General features: G+C 37.7%; 1 protein-coding gene across 4 annotated transcripts in view; it reads right to left on the bottom strand.

Moving 5' to 3' along the window:
- MTHFD1L (methylenetetrahydrofolate dehydrogenase (NADP+ dependent) 1 like) overlaps window positions 1-19,547 on the bottom strand; it is a 143,935-nt gene that overhangs the window by 88,085 nt on the left and 36,303 nt on the right. For all 4 annotated transcript variants that reach the window (XM_021540609.4, XM_085576594.1, XM_085576596.1 and 1 more), the window contains 5 exons: window positions 19,115-19,189; window positions 17,681-17,783; window positions 14,418-14,494; window positions 10,130-10,270; window positions 3,605-3,673 (listed from right to left, as the gene is read on the bottom strand). In XM_021540609.4, the coding sequence (XP_021396284.4) occupies window positions 3,605-3,673; window positions 10,130-10,270; window positions 14,418-14,494; window positions 17,681-17,783; window positions 19,115-19,189 (465 nt within the window). The remainder of the gene's footprint in view (window positions 1-3,604; window positions 3,674-10,129; window positions 10,271-14,417; window positions 14,495-17,680; window positions 17,784-19,114; window positions 19,190-19,547) is intronic.

Raw genomic sequence — 19,547 nt, 5'->3', positions numbered from 1 at the left:
TTTCTGGTGTCAGTGTAGCAGGACTGTGAAGGAAAGCAACCCACCAAGAAACCTCTTTAAAAACCAGCAGATTAAAACACACATCAATTCACATATGAAAAAAAACACTGACATAAGTTGCCAGTTCAGTTCCACACAGGACTGACATTTGATAATTTTTGATTTACGACCTTCTAAGCCTCTTCTCCAGTGCATGCAGACATCCATATAAAGTTGGTGCAAATCTACCAAGCATGTTGTTCTTCTCCCTTTTCACAGGCCCTTAAAAGCAATTCCTCAGACTTCCATGGCTTAACACAATTCCCATCTACAGGCTTGTGGCCAGATCACAGAGGAGTGCAGCTGCACTGGCTACTATCTCTGCAATGGCTCCTTCCAGTCACTGCTACCCACAGTCATTATGACTTAGAAATTATGCCAAATCAACTATCAGTCATCCAGAACTCCTGCTCTCCTTCATCTGGCAGTCTTTTTGCCATTCCCCAAAGTGATCTGGAAGTCCTCCTTTGGTGAACAGTTTCGTCCCTAATTTCCAGACAGATCCATGTCCCATTCTGAGCTGTATTTGTGTTCTCTGTAATCATATTATTATGTTTTTATCACCACCTATATGCTGTAGGATTATTTATAATTTTTCTGTTGTCAAATCATGGTGCTTTTGCTAAAGGTCCTTATACTTTTATGAAGAACTTGTTCTTCCCAAAGGGATTAGGATTATGTGGCCCAATTACTACTGGTAACCTCTTTGGAAACTTAAGATTTAAGATGCTAACTTTTGGATACTACTTACTAGGTTTATTTCAAGTGCAATGTAGGCTTCAGTTATCCTCATTTCTGATTTGCAATTCACACATTCATCAGAAAGATGGCATTATCTACAGCAGAAGAAATACTATTACATCTACCACCCCAGGGTATACTAGGGTAAGTTTAGCTTAAAATCTACCATGCTAGAGAGCTCTAAACTCACAAGAGTATATTCAAGTGTGCAGGGCACAACATCCTCCTTGTTCCCCTCCTTTTGCTTTTTTAAACTGAAGCTATTAAAAGTAGCACCTCTTACAGTTATTCAGATGAAGAATTAAGAATAATGAAGCGAGCTCAAGAGCAGCAACAGCACAGGCAGTAGCAGAATAGGCCATTGCATCCCCAGGAAGGTGAAGCGTGTCCAGGGGTGCCTTGGGCACAACATGGCCAGCCGGGCAAGGGAGGGGATTGTCCTGCTCTGCTCTGCACTGGGGCAGCCTCACCTCCAGTGCTGGGGCAGTTTTGGGTGTCACAGTGTAAAAAAAAAACATTGAGCCATTAGCGAGTGTCCAAAGGAGGGCATTAAGATAGTGAAAGGCTGAAAGGCCTTGAGGGGCAGCCATCTGAGGAGTGGCTGAGGTCACTTGGTCTGCTCAGCCTGGAGGAGACTGAGGATGGACCTCACTGCAGTTACAACTTCCTCGTGAGGATAAGAGAAGGTGCAGACACTGATCTCTCCTCTGTGGTGGCCAGTGACAGGGCCTGAAGCTGAGCAAGGGGAGGTTTATGTTGAGCACTAGGAAAAGGTTCCTCACTCAGAGAGTGGCTTGGCACTGGAACACAGAACACGTCCCCAGGGAAGTGGTCACAGCACCAGCCTGACAGAGGCCAAGGAGTGTTTGTCTCGGGCTCATGGTGTGGTTCTTGGGGTTGTTGCTGTGCTGGGCCAGGAGCTGGGCTTGGTGATCCTTGGGGTCACTTCTAACTCAGCAGGTTCTGTGATTCAACATGAGAGCAATGACACAGCCCAAAAGAACATCAGCCAAAGCACAGCACTATCTTGGAAAATATTTCGATAAACTGAAGATCTCCATTACTGGGATAGGTGACTCATATTAGCCTGCAAGCCAGCAAGTATCCAAAGGGTGACAAAAATTCATCTTTAAGACCCAAATCAAAGGAGTGGAGCATGAAGCAGACTTCTGAGCTGCTTTGGTTTGCTGTTTTAAAAATAACTTTGTGAGGAAAATTTAGGGGGAAACTGAATCTTTGGGTAATGTGGTTAGGGTCCTGCTAACAAGCAGTAGTGTTTGATGAAAGTTGGCAGATGTTTCAGCCATAGCATAGATTAGACTAGAAAAGAATACCACATAAAAGGCAGGAATTTTATTGGATAGAAATGTGAATATAAAGAAATGCAAGGAAAAAAATAAATGCATGCAAGTCCCAGAACCAAATGCCTATCAATCAAAAGAATCTCTTCTGACATTTATAATTGTCTTTCAGAACACTGCAACAAAACCACAGTATTTTCCAACAGATATGTAAAGTGCAAATAGAGTGACTAAACAGAATCAAAGCTACTTTATCACTGGTGCTTAACACACACAATGTTACCCAAGTGGTGATTATAATATTGAGCTCTGGCCATGACATTCCTAATGCTATGTGACCTCCAGTTTCTGCTAATGGATGTTATATTAAAATTATCACACATACACACACTCATTCTTCATACAGCCACATGAAAGAACAGGTTTTCTTTGTAGGGGAAAATAATTAAGATGGCTATAATAAAATAACATAAAATTCTGGTTTTCTAATATTAAATTTTCTAATATTTTCTAATATTAAATTATGTTTTTATAATATTCTCCAAGACTAGGAACTTGTCCCCGTCCAAACACAAAAGCAACAAGGTAGTTATTACTTCAACATGCTGTAGAAAGTGAAACATTTTTATCAACTGGTGATTGCACTGGTATCTTTCTGCACTCTTCAACTTTTCATTATATCAAGAATCATAGTGAAATATTCCAGCTATGTAATTTTCATGGTCAAATGAAAAAAAAAGATTTTTCTCCAAGTGCATTTGTTTTCAAAGATGCTTCATTATTTTCTCATTTTTCTTTCTCCTTCTCCCCATGAATGCTGCTCATCAGTTTCCCATCAAAATATCAATACCAAACTGCCCAGGCACAAAGTTAGCTTGCACTAATTCTACGTTCTTTAAGCTTTTGGAAAAAAGCTCACTAGGGTAGGTGTACATTTCTCTCACAGCCCATCAAAGCTTCATTTAGTCCATGAAGCCATTATGGCAAGACAGGGTGGCTGGGAAACTTCTTTTGAAAATGCATAAACAGATGAAAGGACCCTCCTATGATTTTGAGTGGCACAAACTGTAATACAGATTAGAATGGCCACAGCAAAGCACCTTTTTTCCACAAAAAATGCTGGGCTGTGGGAATCATGAGAACATCCATATAAAAGAAATACAGAAAAAGGACACTTCCCTGTAAGAACAAAGTGGAAAATCATAGTAAATCTGTGACTTAGAAGATGAACCTGCCTCCCACTGTGCTCAGAAGCAGCTCAACAATGCACTGCAGCTTGTTTGCAACACTAGGTAAAATCGTGACTATAGCCAGATCTCAAAAAGAAAAAAACCACCAAAATATATAAATGCAGATAGAGTAGAACAGTTAACATAAAGAAATGAATGTTTGCTAGAATGCCTTTATGGATCAGACCCTGGCTTGAACTCTGAAAGTCAAGCACAGTTGCTGAAGAGAAGCATGATCAGCACAGTATGGAATTTGAAAGTTGGAGAAGGGCAGGCGTCATAAGCCATACTTACCTCTAGTGTCTGCATTAGTGTGGGCTTAATTGCATCTTTCATCAGAACTGCCAAAGCACCAGTTACGCCCTAAAAGACAAGAGTCCACATTTTAAGGAAGTCAATTATAAGGTGCAGCATTTCCAAGTTACACTCACAGTTAAAAAACCCTTACAGTTCAAAGCAGTGTTGCAGTGATGCATAAAGAATTTATTTGAATATTACCTAAAGACTTCTAAAATTCTGTATTTACAGTGTGTCAAAAACAAAAGTGGTTTTATTCCAAATACATTTAAAAGGCAACAGGTAATTTCTTTGTCCTATTTCATAGAAAGATCAGAAACAGAATTAAGCAATCAGCATGAGGATGTTGAAGGTAACAAAAGATGAAGTGCCAAAGGCCACTGAGACCTGAGAAAGCAAGAAGGCAACATCTTACTAAAACTGCCAAAAGAAATGACAGATGTGTCTCTTTTATGATAGAATCCGGAGCATAGAACAATAGCTAGCAACAACCAGAAAGGGTATTTTTCAAGACTTGTACAAATACATACATAACAGATACAGGATGAAAGCAGCTGTAGAGTTTACCAGGGGCAGATAACAAATGTATCACACGATTAAAAGTTAGAGGTGCCTTACTATGATGATGATATCTCAAAAGAAGCTGAGCAAACTGCTGTATTTTGGTTGTAAAAAGCCTTACTCCTCCCTAAAAATTCTGTTGAAGTATAAATGTCATACTGACTGACCTTAAAATAAATAGAAGTCATAACAACCCTTTACACCAAATTTCAATGCTCATTCTAGAAAACAAAAAAAGAGTACAGAGTGTGCACATCACTATCAGATTATATGAAGAGTGCTATCTAGAAACCACCAGCATATTTTCAATTTTATTATTAAATTACTTTGATTTTGAGATTATGGTTTTCATTTTGAAAGAACTAGATCATGGTTCAAAAAAACCACAGTAGTGTTATAAAGAGTGGCTCATAGATTTGCCAGAGAATGCAAATAAAAAGAATATATTTTTGTATTGAAAAGAAACATGAAAACCAAACAAAAATCCTAGCTGCTGTAAAGTGTTTAAAATGAAGATTGAAAAACATGGGTACAATATCCAAGTTGCCTATAAAGAGATGAACAATAATATTCAAATAAAGAAATGCAATAAAAATAGTGCCTTTATAATTCCCAACACAGCTTTTGTCAACTAAGCCCAAATTTGAGCAATCAAAGTCTGCATGAAAATTTTGATGGCAACAGATACAACATAAAAGTATGTGATGATTAAGTGCAGTATTTTATAAAGTACAATCTTCCCCTTTCTGAGCATCATGTCTGAGCACAGACTTCAGAAGAAAATGATGCAGAATATTTGGCCTTAGATAAAACTGAACTGAAACCAAAATAGTAAAACTGGCTTCTACTGATGCATACCAAGTGTTTCCTTCAAGGACTGTGAAGGAGAGAGAGAGAAGGAAAAGATTTCTCTTTGCACTCTGCATCTCCCACTATTTACAAAACCCAATGGATGCACAAGGATATGAGAAACTGATAGCAAAACAGCATAGTTTTTCATCTTCTGAATTAGACTGCTCTTTCTTAGGATGTTAATTTTAGAAGCTAGGATTTAAATGCAAGGAAACATAACCACTCCAGCTCTTTCAAAATGGGTGAGACTCCACCACCTCCATAGAAACAGCCTGGTACTCTGTTGTTTATCTACCCAAATACTCTCATTTCTAGAAGAAAAAAAACCCACAAAATTTTACATCTGGTCTTTCAAGTGGTCAGCAGCAGGAACAACTACATGAGCAGCCACAGATCAGCCCTACTGGAAAGAAGACTTGGAAGAAGAAGCGAAAAATAAAATCAGGACACGTCTCCCCTGCTCCTTCTAGATAATAATGGCTTAAGTCCTGTCTCCTTTGTTTTCTGATGTCTTCACCAATCTGATAAAAACAGTGAAGTAAAAAAACACTTCCTCTGCATTTTAAGTTTTTGGTAGATATCACTTATGCATTATTTGGGAAATAGTAGACACACCTTCTGGACACAAGAACTCATTTTATCTGAAGCTGAAAGCAAAGAAGAAAATACATAAATACTCCAATAGACATCTCTTGTGCCTGCCATGGTTCTTAACCAGGTTTGGTGTCAACAGCAGTCCTTAAAAGCTAAACAATAAGGTTTTCATACCTATCGGACACAACTGTGAGAATGAAGCTTTCATTTCCTTGTATACTCATCAAGATACTCCTCCAAGTATCTAATACACAATTCCCACAGCTCACTCCAAGTCCTGGATCTGATTCACAAAGCTACTTAAGGAATAAGATTCCTATTTCCTATTCAGAAAAGGTAGATAAGCTTCTTATAAAAGAATTAGGGGCTTTGACACACACCAATTAAGCTTGTGAGAGCCCAAAGATAATTAGATTTCCACTAACTCACTCTCAGAGGAAAGAAGCAGGGCTCTGAATCAATTATATACAGATGTTCAACTTTTCTGGGTTCCTTCCTGGAACCCAGGTATTCCTGAAAATAATGCTCCTTCCATCTATCCAGCAGCCGTCAGGACAGCACAGATCACAGAGCATAAAATAAACACGTGACACAGGAAAGGCAAACTTCAATGAAAATCCAAAATACTTCCAAAGCAACTTCCAATAGAGCAGTCTCTGAAGTCTATCAAGACTGGAAATGAAAGTCAACACCAGATGACAAGGAAAGTGATTGAAAGTAACTACTATGAAATGAATAAAGGCTACACAGACTGAAGGGCAGAGAAAAACCCTTTCCTTTATAAGAAAAATAACGAAGTACTGGCAACTTCCCTTCAGTTGAAACTATAGCCTCTAACAAAATAATAATACTTTCTGCAATTTCAGTCCTGTAAAAAAAACTAAACCTTAAACCATAACCTGAGAAGAACTACAACTCCTTTTGTTTGAAGTGAACACTGTACACAATATTTCTGATGAACCAGAGAACAAAATCTCACCAGCTGACACGTAAATGTACATAAGCAAATATGAAGCTTTTTTTTTTCTTTTTGTCCCAGAATTACTGAAAGCAAATGGTATGGCACAGCAAATAAACTGAGAAGAATTCTTATTGAAAAAAAATAGTGACATATTTATTCAATATTTTTCATATCTGCTGAAATACTGATCTAGGGCATATATACCGATTTAGCTTCACATTAAAATATGGCATGTGTCCATCAGAATTCTACCTCACTGAAAAAGCCAAAAAGCAATAAAGTCTTCAAAATACTGTACAATGAGCACCACATTTTGGCAAAGAGTTCAACAAATTCCATTACAGAGGATAGACATTTAATCCATTACTCTTGTGGAAAGAGTCTTCTCAATTCATGACATACTCAATTTATCTTTTTTCTATTATTCCTAGCCTGTCTCTGCATATGGTTTATATCTGCCAATGTGTATTATAGGTTTTACTATTTTATTGTGATAATTATATTGCATATAAAGTCAAAATTAAGAGCAATTTTATTTTTGTGAAGTATTTTGGGCGTACATCTGAAAACAAATCACAGAGAAAGGTTTAGTAGTTTTGGTTCACACAGATTTCAAAGAATTGAAGACTACTGTCAATATTTAAATGCAAAAAATTCAATCTGTGTTGGATATAAACATGAACACCAAATTTTTTTTTTTAAAGATAGGTAGAACTGGGCCATTATTCAGGTTGTGTGGTATTTTTCATGATAAAAGTGCCTTTAAAGTTTCTTAGTACTATATGCAATTGCAGTTCTTTGGACTAAAATGTTCCATGTCAATGGACTATGATGGATTCAAGCTTTTGAACTTGAATTTGTGTTACAAAAATAGAAGTCAAAATTATTGAATCTAGACTGAGAGCATTCTAACATCTTGTACAGTATTCTTCCTTTGTTCAGCTGTCTTGAGATCTTGCCTTACTGAACTATAGAGCCTTACCTCTTCACTGACCCTGACTGAAAGGTGGATGGAAATTTAGGAGCAGAATGGCTTCACATCAAACCTCTTGATGTGTGTGAAAATTTTCTCAAGACATAATCCTTGGATTATATCAACACAGGCAGCACAAGCTGCACTGCAGCGGAAGAGGGGAAGAGCACAGACTACATTTAAAGTCTAGAAATGGTAGGTTTAGTTGCAAGCTGCTCAAACAGACTGACCACCTGTGGGAAGAAACCAGCAAAGGAGACAAAATGCTACATGAAAGAACAGAAATTTATCTTCTTCATACATATGAATTATGACTTGTTATGATCTTTGATTATACTTCTCCTGCTGTTGTGCAGTATGGTTATTCATAAGCTCTGTCCTTTGTACAAAGTAAGCATTGTTTAATTTCATACAGAAATCATAGACTCCACTGTTAATTTCTTTTGACAGTTTTTAAACCCCAACACCACAGCATCTGACTTCTTCAGCAACACTATTTAGTCTTCAGAAACAAACACTTGCTCCTGTTCTTCAAAAGAGAAACCTGCACACACAAGAATCAAGCTCAAAAATATTCACCAATTTTGGATGCTCAGCCTGGGACAACAGAAGATAATTCCTCCTGGCTCAAAGTTCTTGATGGAGTTTCACTCTTTCCATAAATTTCAGTTGTTAAGCTCCCTAGTATTAAACCAGACTGAGGAATGTGGAACTCCTTATGTACTATAAGGATCAGTTTGTGTGGACAGAGCACCTCATGAATGTTTTGCTAAGAACACAGGAATAGAGCTCTCCAAAGAGATGCTTTACATCCCTAACCATTAAATCATATTCCTCTTATGCCCATGGTTCTTGTACTTGTTTTTAACATGCTGCACAACAAAAGAGGTAGGAGTTCCTGCAATTCCCAATCATGACATGCACCCAAGTCTTTCCTGTGCATGGTATGAAGAACCTCCAGAGGGAAAAGAATGCAGCAGCATAGCTTCAGATGTTCATAACACATGTCCTTCATACTGTGATGAGTTCTTCTTTCTGGGCAGGTTTTTTTTTTTTGTTTTGTTTTGTTTTTAAATAATACAAAACACTGCTCTAAAGAACAACTAGAAACACATGTTCAGAACAAGCAAAACTATCAGATGATTGAGACACTAAGCATAAGAAGTTTCTTTTAAAAAAAGCCAAAGAAAACTGAATTAGTAACACATTTTGCTGAGCACTACTTTCATTTTAGGGACACAGTGGAAAAGTTCTAAAATTCTTTTGCCCCAATGGAAAAGCCATTTCTGTCATTCATTGAGCTAATTAGCATTAAGTGGTTAGCAGGTCAAATATTTTGCAGTACTAATAAATAAAAGTACCTTCATATAAAAGTAGTGTCAAAATTAAAATCACATACTACAAATGCAGTTTTAATTGTAACACTAAATAATTTAAAAGTATTTGCATATGCCTTATAATGTAACTTATTCCCCATTCCCCTCCACTTGGCCAAGACAAAGTTATACAATTGAAAAGCAAAAGCAAAATTTTAACAGCTAGAATATTACATGCAATTCTTCATGTCTTCTGCTTAATTGGGAATAGATTATTTACTTTGAATTTCAATGCTGACTGTAGTAAGAAATTTTAAACCTTATCTTAATTTCATTCTTAAATCCTCTAGATATCATGTTTTCATTTCTTTATTAAACTGGAATCTACTAAGGCTGTGAAGGTGCTCCTGATTTGCAGATATGCTATCTTTGCTGACAGGGCAAGATACGCATTGCTTTACTCATTTATTACACAGTAAGTTTGAGCAGATGTTCACAAAACAGGGAGAAAGGAGAAAACATACAGAGCCTGTATGACACAGGCAGCCATCACCGATGGGCTGGCATTAGACTGCTCCTGGAATGCAGCTGATTACAAACATCAGCTGGCAGCTTCTGGCTGCACCAGAACCTGCCACACATAACCACATGTGAGCTTCCAACCACTGTTCAATGACTTATGACCCAGATACAAGGGACAGAATGTTATTTAAAGAAAAAACATACTGATTTTTTTCAGAAGCTGAAGTAGGGAATGAGGAAACAGCAACTAGTGAAGGTAAAAAAGAAAAAAAATCTAATGACAGATGAACCTGTCCCAAGCACTATCAGTAACCTTTGAATTAAGAACAGCTTGTTCCCATTCTGATTCAGTGGTACAGGCATTCATGTGGTAACTATCACTGCAACATCTGAGCAGACTCTAAAAGCACAGTAGCAAACATTACCAGCTCTCTCAAATAAGAGCCCGCACTTTGACTCCCTCCAGCACTGAATTTGTTTGCCTTAAGAATTGCAGAGAATGATCCAAGTAGGTTATGGAGACCAGAGGCTTTTTGAACCAGATGTTACCAGAGTTGAAGAAATGAGTTCAACATCTTGTTCTCATTCTCAAGCAGGTTTTGGCCCAGAAGATGATCTTTCTTTGATATCTGACTGTGCTGTTCAAAGCAAAATCTTTGGCGTGTACCTGCCTTTTTAATGCTTCAAGAGGCAAAACAAATATGTTTGAGGTTATTCACAGGTCTCTACAGCACTGAACATACCAAATCCTCTGCTGTTACTGGTTCTCCTTTCTTGTCATTAGCCACCACCATTCTCCCCAGTCTTTCTTTCATATCTTGAAGGCTGGTGGTAAGTGCCAAGATGGCCATAATCTCACTTGCAACAGCAATATCAAACTGAGCCTGTAAAGCAGAAACGAGAATCATGAACCAAATCAAAGTCAGCTGAAATACTCACAGGGGATCATCAGGAATAAACTCAGGAAAGATAAATTTCACACTGGAATTCAAACAAGGTCTAAATAGTAACTTACAGCTTTTGAGATTACTCAAGACTAGAGTAACTTGTACGTACAGACTGGGCAATGAGCTGTGCGAAGGAAGAGCCGCGGAAAGGGACCCGGGGGTCCTGGTCAGTGGCAAGTTGAACATGAGCCAACAGTGCCCTGGCAGCCAGGAGAGCCAACCCTGTCCTGGGGGACATCAGGCACAGCACGGCCAGCCAGGCAAGGGAGGGATTGTCCCACTCTGCTCTGCTCTGCACTGGGACAGGCTCACCTCCAGTGCTGGGGGAAGTTTTGGTGCCATGATACAAGAAAGACATAAAAATATGGGAAAGCATCCAAAGAAGGGCTGCAAAAATGGTGACAGACCTTGAGGGGATACCATATGAAGAGCAGCTGAGGTGACTTAGTCTGTTCAGCCTGGAGAAGAGACCTCACTGCAATCTAGTTACCTTATGAGGGGAAGATGAGGGGCAGACACTGATCTCTTCTCTCATGACAGGACCCCAGTGAATGACCTGAAGCTGTGTCAGGGGAGGTTTAGATTGGATATTAAAAAAAGGTTCTTCCCCCAGAGGGTGGCTGTGCACAGAGTCCCAGGGAAGTGATCACAGAATCAAGCCTGACGGAGTTCAAGAAGCATTTAGACAATGTTCTCAGGCATAAGGTGTGACTCTTGGGGATGGTCCTGCAAAGGGCCAAGTCTGACTTTGATGCATCCCTTTCAACTCAAGATTTTGTACAATTCTGTGAACTTCAAACACTTTATATTCCCTGATTAATATTCTCCACTAGACCACATTTATTTGAGGACCAGTGTTACAGACTGTTTAGCCCCTTGGCTCACATTATCCTTAGAGAAGCTCCCTGAAGGATCAAGAATTTTCTTTCTGTGGCAGAAACAGGAAATCACCAGATGTTTTTTGAGCTTTACTGGCCTGAGCAAAGGAACACTGCATTGTAAAGGGTTTTTAATTTTTTTTTTTCTGTAATGATCTCCAACAGCTTTTTATTCTGGTTTCAAAAACATTCTTGTTACATTTGATCATTCTTTTTCTACTTAAGATCAAAATTTAGAGTCTGTGCTCTTAAGTCTTGTATTTGACCTATGAAAATGTAAAATATATCTTTGTCCTTCTTTTTAATTAAATGAACAAATATGTAAGTCAAAAAGCATAAAGAACTATATGTGGCATCAGTTCTATTGCTCTTGTAGAAACACACTCATACTGTGCAGCATTTCAGCACAATGTAAGCAATAGTTTTTACTTTTCTTTAAGAGTATAGATTAGCAGCACTTGCACTAATGCACTATTAGTAAAGCTCAGGCCACATGCTGTCAGAACATGAGACAAACAGAGAAAAAAAAGAAAAGCCACTAATGTATTATGTGATATAAATGCAGTGCTGGCAGTGATCAAGAACTGCAATTTTTTTTTGTAATCTCTCAATCCCCAGCAATTAAAGTCTACATAAAGTTTAGTAACTGACATCCTACTGCTATCTGTGTAAGAAAAAAGCTCAGGACTGTTCCTATCAGACCTCTGGCAGATGTATCCTATACTAATACCAGAGGAATCTGTTCAAATTGAGAGCTTTGTCTGTTTTTTAAGAAGTATCTACATAGAACATACACCCTATCACTCTTGTGCATTTTCCTAGTACTTTAAGAGCTTCTGCCCTCTTTTAACCCATGTTCCTGCTTTTAGTTTCTGATAGCTAAAGCTCAGAGCAGCCCTATTCAGGCTGACCTCTAGGTACCCACTTGTTTAGTCAAAAGTTCTGAAGACAACTGAACACTTTTCTGCTGTGGACATAGGCAGAGAGTCCTACATATCATGGAAAAGAAAAATAATTCTGTAACTGAGATTTTCAGCATAGTGATTCAAGTGAAATGGTGAAATTACAAAACAGATTTTCTGTATTCCTCAGAAGCAGTTCTATATGCAAAGAACTTCATTAGCATTGTGATGACATGGATTCCACTATCTGTTCTAAATTTGACAATGTCCTCAGTAAGTCATTGCAGCATATGTAAGACAAGAAATCAGTGTCCAACCCATATAATGAAATACTTCTGATTTATCAGAATGTTTATCGGAAGACCCACAAAAAAAGTTTTTATAATTGTTTTTATAAAAACCTAAAAGGACAGGAAAAACATCTTAGGTAGATGCTCAAAGAGTGACATAAATTTAATTGAAGAAACAGGAATGAAAGATTGTAGTAGCAGGTGCTATTTTAACTCTAAATAACCTTTATACACCTATGAAGTGCTGACAGAAGTCTTAGCTGCAAAGTCAAGTTTTTATTGATGAAAGGGTCCACCCACATGGATTCAATTGTAGGATCAAGGGCATCAGTCATGTAATACTCTTCAGAAACCACAGCATCCCTGTTCATTAAAATACAGACTTTTGTGCCTGCTGTGCTCCACCGTTTTACACAGGTGTCATTGATTTTAAGAGTGCTAGAACATCACTCCAAATATTTATAAAATGCATCTGTTAACTATGAAGTCCTGTTTTCTCTGGATCTCTAGCTAGGCTCTGAAATGACTTTTCCTAACTGCTAACTCTATTTCTTGAGTCACTAAGTCCATGTTAAGATGTGAATGGATATGCATCAGTACAACATCTCAATACTGAAAGCATTAATTTTACCCCAAAAAGTACAGAAGCAACATTTGATAGCAATATTGTCAAGTACTACTCTATAATAAAATAAGCCACATTTAACTCAGCAGTACAATTACAGTGGTAAAACACTATATAATAAGGCTGGCAGAACCCAGCTGAAGACTAATAATCATATTGAGTCACTGAAACAAATCTAAACATATGAAAGTGTTGAAGGAACTCACCCCAAATATAATATTTTGTAGTCCAAGCCCATTGTCAGAAATGACTATTAGATAATACTGAATTTCCTGTGAGCTGCAGACAGAAAAATTTCTATTTTGTGCATTCAAAACCGAAGTAAGTGACCATTTCTAGTGGAAGGCGTCCCTGCTGAGGGCAGAGGGGTTGGGATTGGATGATCTTTAAGATCCCTTCCAACCCAAACTGCTCTAGGATTTTTGATTTCTCTTTGAAGTTCTTCTCTCCAATTTGGCTTTGCTTTTCCTGCTCCAAAAAATACAGCACTGTGCTTTGGTCTCTTTATTTAGGCATATGTAAACAAAAATGTTGAAGAAATGGTAAAGAAAAAAAAAGTGAAAGCCTTATCTCTACCACAAGAGCTGTTCACATCAAAACAGTCAGAACCTCATGAATTTCATGATCCGGAATGTTAGATTACAAGATCTTCATCAAATTAGGAACCATTCCACATCACCACAATGAATTTACTCCTCCTGATGCTGCTGTTCCATGCTGGGCATTTCAGAAATTAATTTATCTCCATTACACCAGGAACACTTGCTCAGGTGATGTTGGGAAAGTCTGGCTTTCAATTTATCGGTAAATTCTTTACTAAAATTCTATAATCTCTCATTTAGTAATGCAGGTTAGCTTTTTACACCACTGCAAAGTACACACATACTCATTTGCTGAACTATCCCTTCAAGCCCACATAGCAAAAGCAAGCACATGCTCAAATTTCTTACAGTTCAGATTCCAAAGTTGAGATGCATGAGAGGGAAATGAAAACTCTGAATAAAAAGCTTATTTTAAAACAATTTTTGAAATTAAATTTAAATGTAATTTGAATTACGGGTGTCCTATATAAATTGCTACAGAGATTAAAAAAGAATTAAAAGTCACACAAATTAGCTTTATGAGGGCAGAGAGGCATCTTGTCATAGGACAATGTTAAACCCCCAACACATGCAATTTTTAAGTGCTTTTGACACATTGTAGAATATGCATTGGTTTCTGTTTCTGAAAATTCAGATTCAGTTGCTCATTAACATGATCAGTTTCACCTCTGTAACAGCAACAGATGTCATTATTGCAATTTAAAGTATGCTGAAAGAGCTGCAGAAGCTCTCTCAGCCTCTAATGCAAAATCTGTACAGAATGTGATTTATTCATGCCTTTACCCACCTGACGGACAAATCCTTTCTCCGTGTTTGCCTGCCCAACTGTTATTTTGCGCAGGAATCTGTCATTTGTATCCACAACTAAAATAAGGGAAGAGCAAAAGCAAAACATGTTAACAAGGACTCAGGAATATGGGTTTTTTCAGGCATACCTGTTACACACATGAGATTCAACTGCTCCAACAGCAGAACCAGATGGCAACACTTCTGCATATCAGCATTTGCACTGACTTGGTTGCTCCCTTCTAGCTGATACCGTTTGATGACAGGTTAAAACAACTCAAATACAGTTTATTTGAACAGCATTTAAAACTAACAGAGTCTTGGTATTCTAACATACTATTTAGTATTTTACCTATGTGAGAAAAATCAGTCTTGGTAGATACAAAGCACCAGATCTACTTCAAATCATCTGCTTCATCACTGACTTGTTAAGAACTGACTTTAAGACTGCATGATGTTGGTCAGATTTGGTCAGTTCCTCTTTTAAAGGATGATTATGCTGTCAGATTGGTTCTTCCAGACAAGCAGCTTTCACAAACATCACTGTAACTAACTCCACATTCAGCTGCACAGCATGAGGACAAACAGAGGGCTGGAGCACCTGTTATGAAGACAGGCTGAGAGAATTTGGCCTGTTTAGCCTAGAGAAGAGGGAGCTCTTGGGAGACAATATAGCATCTCCCAGTACCTAAAGGGTCCAAAGAGCAACTTTTTCCAAGGGCATGTAGTGATAGGACAAGGGGATATGTCAGTTCCTACTGAAAGGAAAAATAGATTCTCTTTTTCTTACAGATTTTATAGCCCTAGAAATGCTTAAGTTTACACCAACCCTAAAATAAAAGATGCAAGGTACTCTTGATAAATTCGGCCTGTAGCTTGGTAATGAACTCCATCTTTTGGTAGATTTGAGTCCTGTTCATTTATAAGTGGAGAGTCCAGGAACCTCCAGAAAAGTTGTCAGCATTCAAGGTAAAAGAGCTCTTTCCACTTTTCCTGCTGCTTTTGGAAATTAAAAAAATCTGTCTGTACAGAAAAAGATGACATAATTACCCAATAACAAGAGGGACTTTGAATGCTAATGAAACCTGAATTCAGAGTTGTGAGTGACCTGGGAGAAAACCAAGATTTAAATCACTGTCCCCCTTCTTGGGGCTGTTGTAAATACCGCACGTATCTTTTCTCCTCTGCTCGGTCTTTAGGTCCCTAATTTCTTCAGGAATTCCACTTAAGGGATGGTGCAACACAGATTTGGCCAACTCATTTTGGCTTCTATATATACATACAGTCATACTCTAAAATACTACACTACTGGCAGCAGTTGCAGAGCATGGAAGCTGTAGCCTTGCACCAAGCTGTGGTACCATATGGCACAATGAAGCCATATGGCAAACTGATCTCTCCTACAGAATTCTCCCTTCTTTTCCTCGGAAGCTCAGTCTCACAATACAGCTTAGGCAGACCTAAATGTCTTCCCTGTCTATGCAGGCACTCCTAAGGGCAAGAACTCACCATCCCACCAGCCTGGACAGTGAGCTGATTTTTTAGCTGCACCTTCCTTGTGAAATCATGTAACCTAAACACCCTTACCATGAAATTGTAACTGTTCCTGTAACTCCTGGTCACTGAGATATACTTACTTTCTCACTGTGGTCACTCACTCTCCAAGAAGATTCCAATAGCTGCACTAAGTAGTAATAAAACAAGAAATAACTGGCTTTGCCATAAAAGCAATTTTTCCTTCTGCAAATCTTCCTTCTTCCTTTACCCAAAGTAAACCTTTCACTAAGGTTTAGGTTCAAATAAGTGTTGGGTTTAATGTATCCACTTCCTTATCCTCTAGAGATGTAAACAGAATCTGACTATCAGAGAAACACAAATAAGGGGGAAGCTTTCTCACTTTTCAGTATATTGTACGTTTTCAAGTCAGTGTAAGCTGACAATGAGCGGAACACTTGTGATACTTCTATGGGAACAGGTCCTGACTAAAATTAATTAATCTTTTCAGAAGATCTGATAGCTTAGCTCCTTTTCCCTACAAATTCCCTGGTATGTAACAAGCTTCACAGACATATGGACTGCAGAAACAGTCCTAAATAAAACATTCTCAAAGTTATCTAAACCATTCCTAAATCCAGGTTTTTCTTCTAAAATGTTTAAGGTATGTACATCATAAAGAGCTGTATGGAACAGAAATTTCACTAACATTGTTTGAGATTAATTAAATAACTCCCTTGAGGTTAACAGCTGTTGAGCAATGTTGGCTTCTCCCAAACCCATGCTGATAAAAAAGAGGAGTCATATTACATTAAACATTTATATTACTTCTTTATCCTAGTACAGGTCTCTTCCAGACACACTGTGTGACTAATAAAAAACATCTTACACCACATCCCCAGAATTATCTTGAGAAAACTATCTCAAGTCTGAGATGACATGCACACAAAGGGCACAGTAAAGCATGGCCAAGACTCCTCCCTTCTCAATAGATTCACCCTTTTTTCTGAGCATCACAATATATTCCATTTAACAGTGATAACTTCAGTGTTTGAGAACTAGAAAAGAAAATAAAATCCAGTGGTATTTAGCTCAGAACTTTATGAAGAGTTTACTTCCCTGAAGAAAAAGATAGGTATAGAAGTTGAGGTAAACACTGAAATTTGACCCAGCATTAGAACTGGAAAAAGCGGAGGGTAGTTATCTAAGGGTACCAAAGTGGGTATCAGTTTGATTGCAACAGCACCACATTGTTCATCTCTTTTTCCAAATGAAGCAAACAACTCAAGAGACTTCAAAAATCAGAAAAACACCTAATCCATTAAGCCTATGAAGTCTGTTGAGCTACCCAGACTGCTGAGCTTGGGAGGATGACGGACCAAAATCAGAAAGAATAAATACAAATAATCTAGAACCATAACAGACACAGTTAAAAAAAGAATGGCTAAGATTTGCAAAATGCACAGAAAAGACACATTCAAATGTCTGGAGAGGTATTACCTGATATGAGAGCGACTGGGAATGTATTTAAACTGTCAAAGAAACCTATCTTTCAGAATTTTAGCAAAGTCTCTTGAGTTATTGCAGACACTTGACCAAGTTTAGAGCAACATGCTGCACCTGCATTTCTTATGAACCCACACTTCCCACTTGCAAATTGGTTATTCTTACTGTCAGAGAAGAAACAGCTCTGATTCAGGTAAAATTAAGCAAATTAGGAGATTAGTTATGATTAAATCCAAGATAAAGTGAGGCTTTCTGACTACATACCTCTTTGCCATGTTATGGTGGATGGGTCAATATCAAGGCGCACAAACTTGCTGATCTCCTCTTCTGTTAAAGCCTCAGGATCAGTCTTGTGTATTCCCAGCCTCTACAGAGACAAAGTTCAAGAAGTGCAATGAAATGGCTTATTTGTTTCAAATGGTGTAGCTGCTCTGGCTTATCAACCCCACTATGTAAGTGCGGTGTTTCAATCTTAATAATCTCCTGTTTTGAGAAAATGCAACATGATCCCACAATGATTTCTTTACTACTGACATCTTGTTAGATATAAGGAATCATCACACTGAGAATAATTCACAGCAAAATAATTAAATTATATTGGAAATTATGATTCATGTATTTGAATCTTAAAAAGTCAAACTTTTATTTTCTAAATTGCAGCTCATGTGAAGAGAAAACTCCTTTTCAAATATAGAGATAGTTAGTACATCATGCATAAAGCAAACACTCCCCCTCCTTCCCTAACCTGTTTTCTGTAACAGTGTAGACAAGAACAAACTGAAAATATCCCAAAATTCCAATGGAACAATCTCTGACCCTGACTCTGCCTTAGAGTCAAGCAGGTATCAACCTCATTTTAGCTGACTGACATTCAGCTGAGCAGCAAAAAAGCTTAAAATGTTATGAGGACTCTTTTACCCATCACCAAAACAGAAGCTATCTCTATCCTTCTTTCCACCCTCAAATTCCAAGTGTGCACTTGGCAGCTGCCTGTTGCTATCCCATGACTGAAAGATGGTCAGTCAGGGCTCAGAAGCCAACAACAAACATGGAACTGGTCACAGAAGAACTAGAGCTGTCCTTAGGGGTCATATTTAAGAGGTTCATATCCTCTTTCTCCTACACTACTGTTCCTCTCTAGGTTTTTATCAGAATAGCATTCTCAAATCCAGACATGTTGTATGCACATGAATTGCACAGGAAGCTCTTCTGGAAGCATTCAGGAAGCAAGATGGGATGCAAAAATACACTGAGCATACAAATATACCCCTTGAAGGAAGAACACTGTCAAATTTATATCAATAAAACCCCAGAAGTATATGCTATATTAAACTTTCAAAATCAGAAAATATTGCAAAACCTAAGAATGTAAGCTTTCAAATATAACTATACCATAATTGGAAAAGTATTAAAAAATTCTAACTTTAATATTTCATCAGAAATATTTAGCATTTAAAAACACTACTGGTTTATTTCAGGAGAAAAGAATAGCAAAAATGTTAGTTACAAAAATAATATCAGGCTCAGATCCTATTACTCTAAGGATGATGCTTTCAGAAAAATATCTAAAATTGATATATTTATAAGAGTTTAAACAAACTCAGTCCCATACATCAAAAAATTTTAAACAAGTTCTGTAAGAGAATACATTTAATGAAGAGACACCATAATACAGGAGAGACTGAATTAACAACTTACTCTCAGACGGGCAAGCTGAATAGCAGAAAATCCTCTCACTCCATTAACAACTGGAACCAGCCTATTATACAAAGACTAGAAAAACCACACAAGAAGTTGAAGCAAAAAGTTATAAAAAGGTAATGCTTCTTGATTTATTTCACCCCCATTTCAGTAAGAACTGCCTAACCACATTGGTTGTGGACTTCTGGTTAGAGACTTAAAAAACAATTCTGAGAAGGTGGCAGGCTTCTGAGCCATGTCTATGATGTAACAGTCTAAAATCCATTTGCCAGAAATTATTGGTTTTCTCCATTTCACCAAAAAAATTATATATTAATTTTGCAACTGAGAACCTTTTAAAACTTTAGACAAGATCTAAAGTATTTGAATTACAACTATAATTTCCAAACTGGCCTAAATGTACATTGTGTACAAATGTACCAAGCAAAGG

Source organism: Lonchura striata, chromosome 3 (genome assembly GCF_050655825.1).
Source record: "Lonchura striata isolate lonStrDom1 chromosome 3, ASM5065582v1, whole genome shotgun sequence".
NCBI classification, from domain to species: domain Eukaryota; kingdom Metazoa; phylum Chordata; class Aves; order Passeriformes; family Estrildidae; genus Lonchura; species Lonchura striata.
The sequence above is the reverse complement of the archived record's forward strand: the minus strand, read 5'-3'. Positions and strand labels throughout refer to the sequence as shown.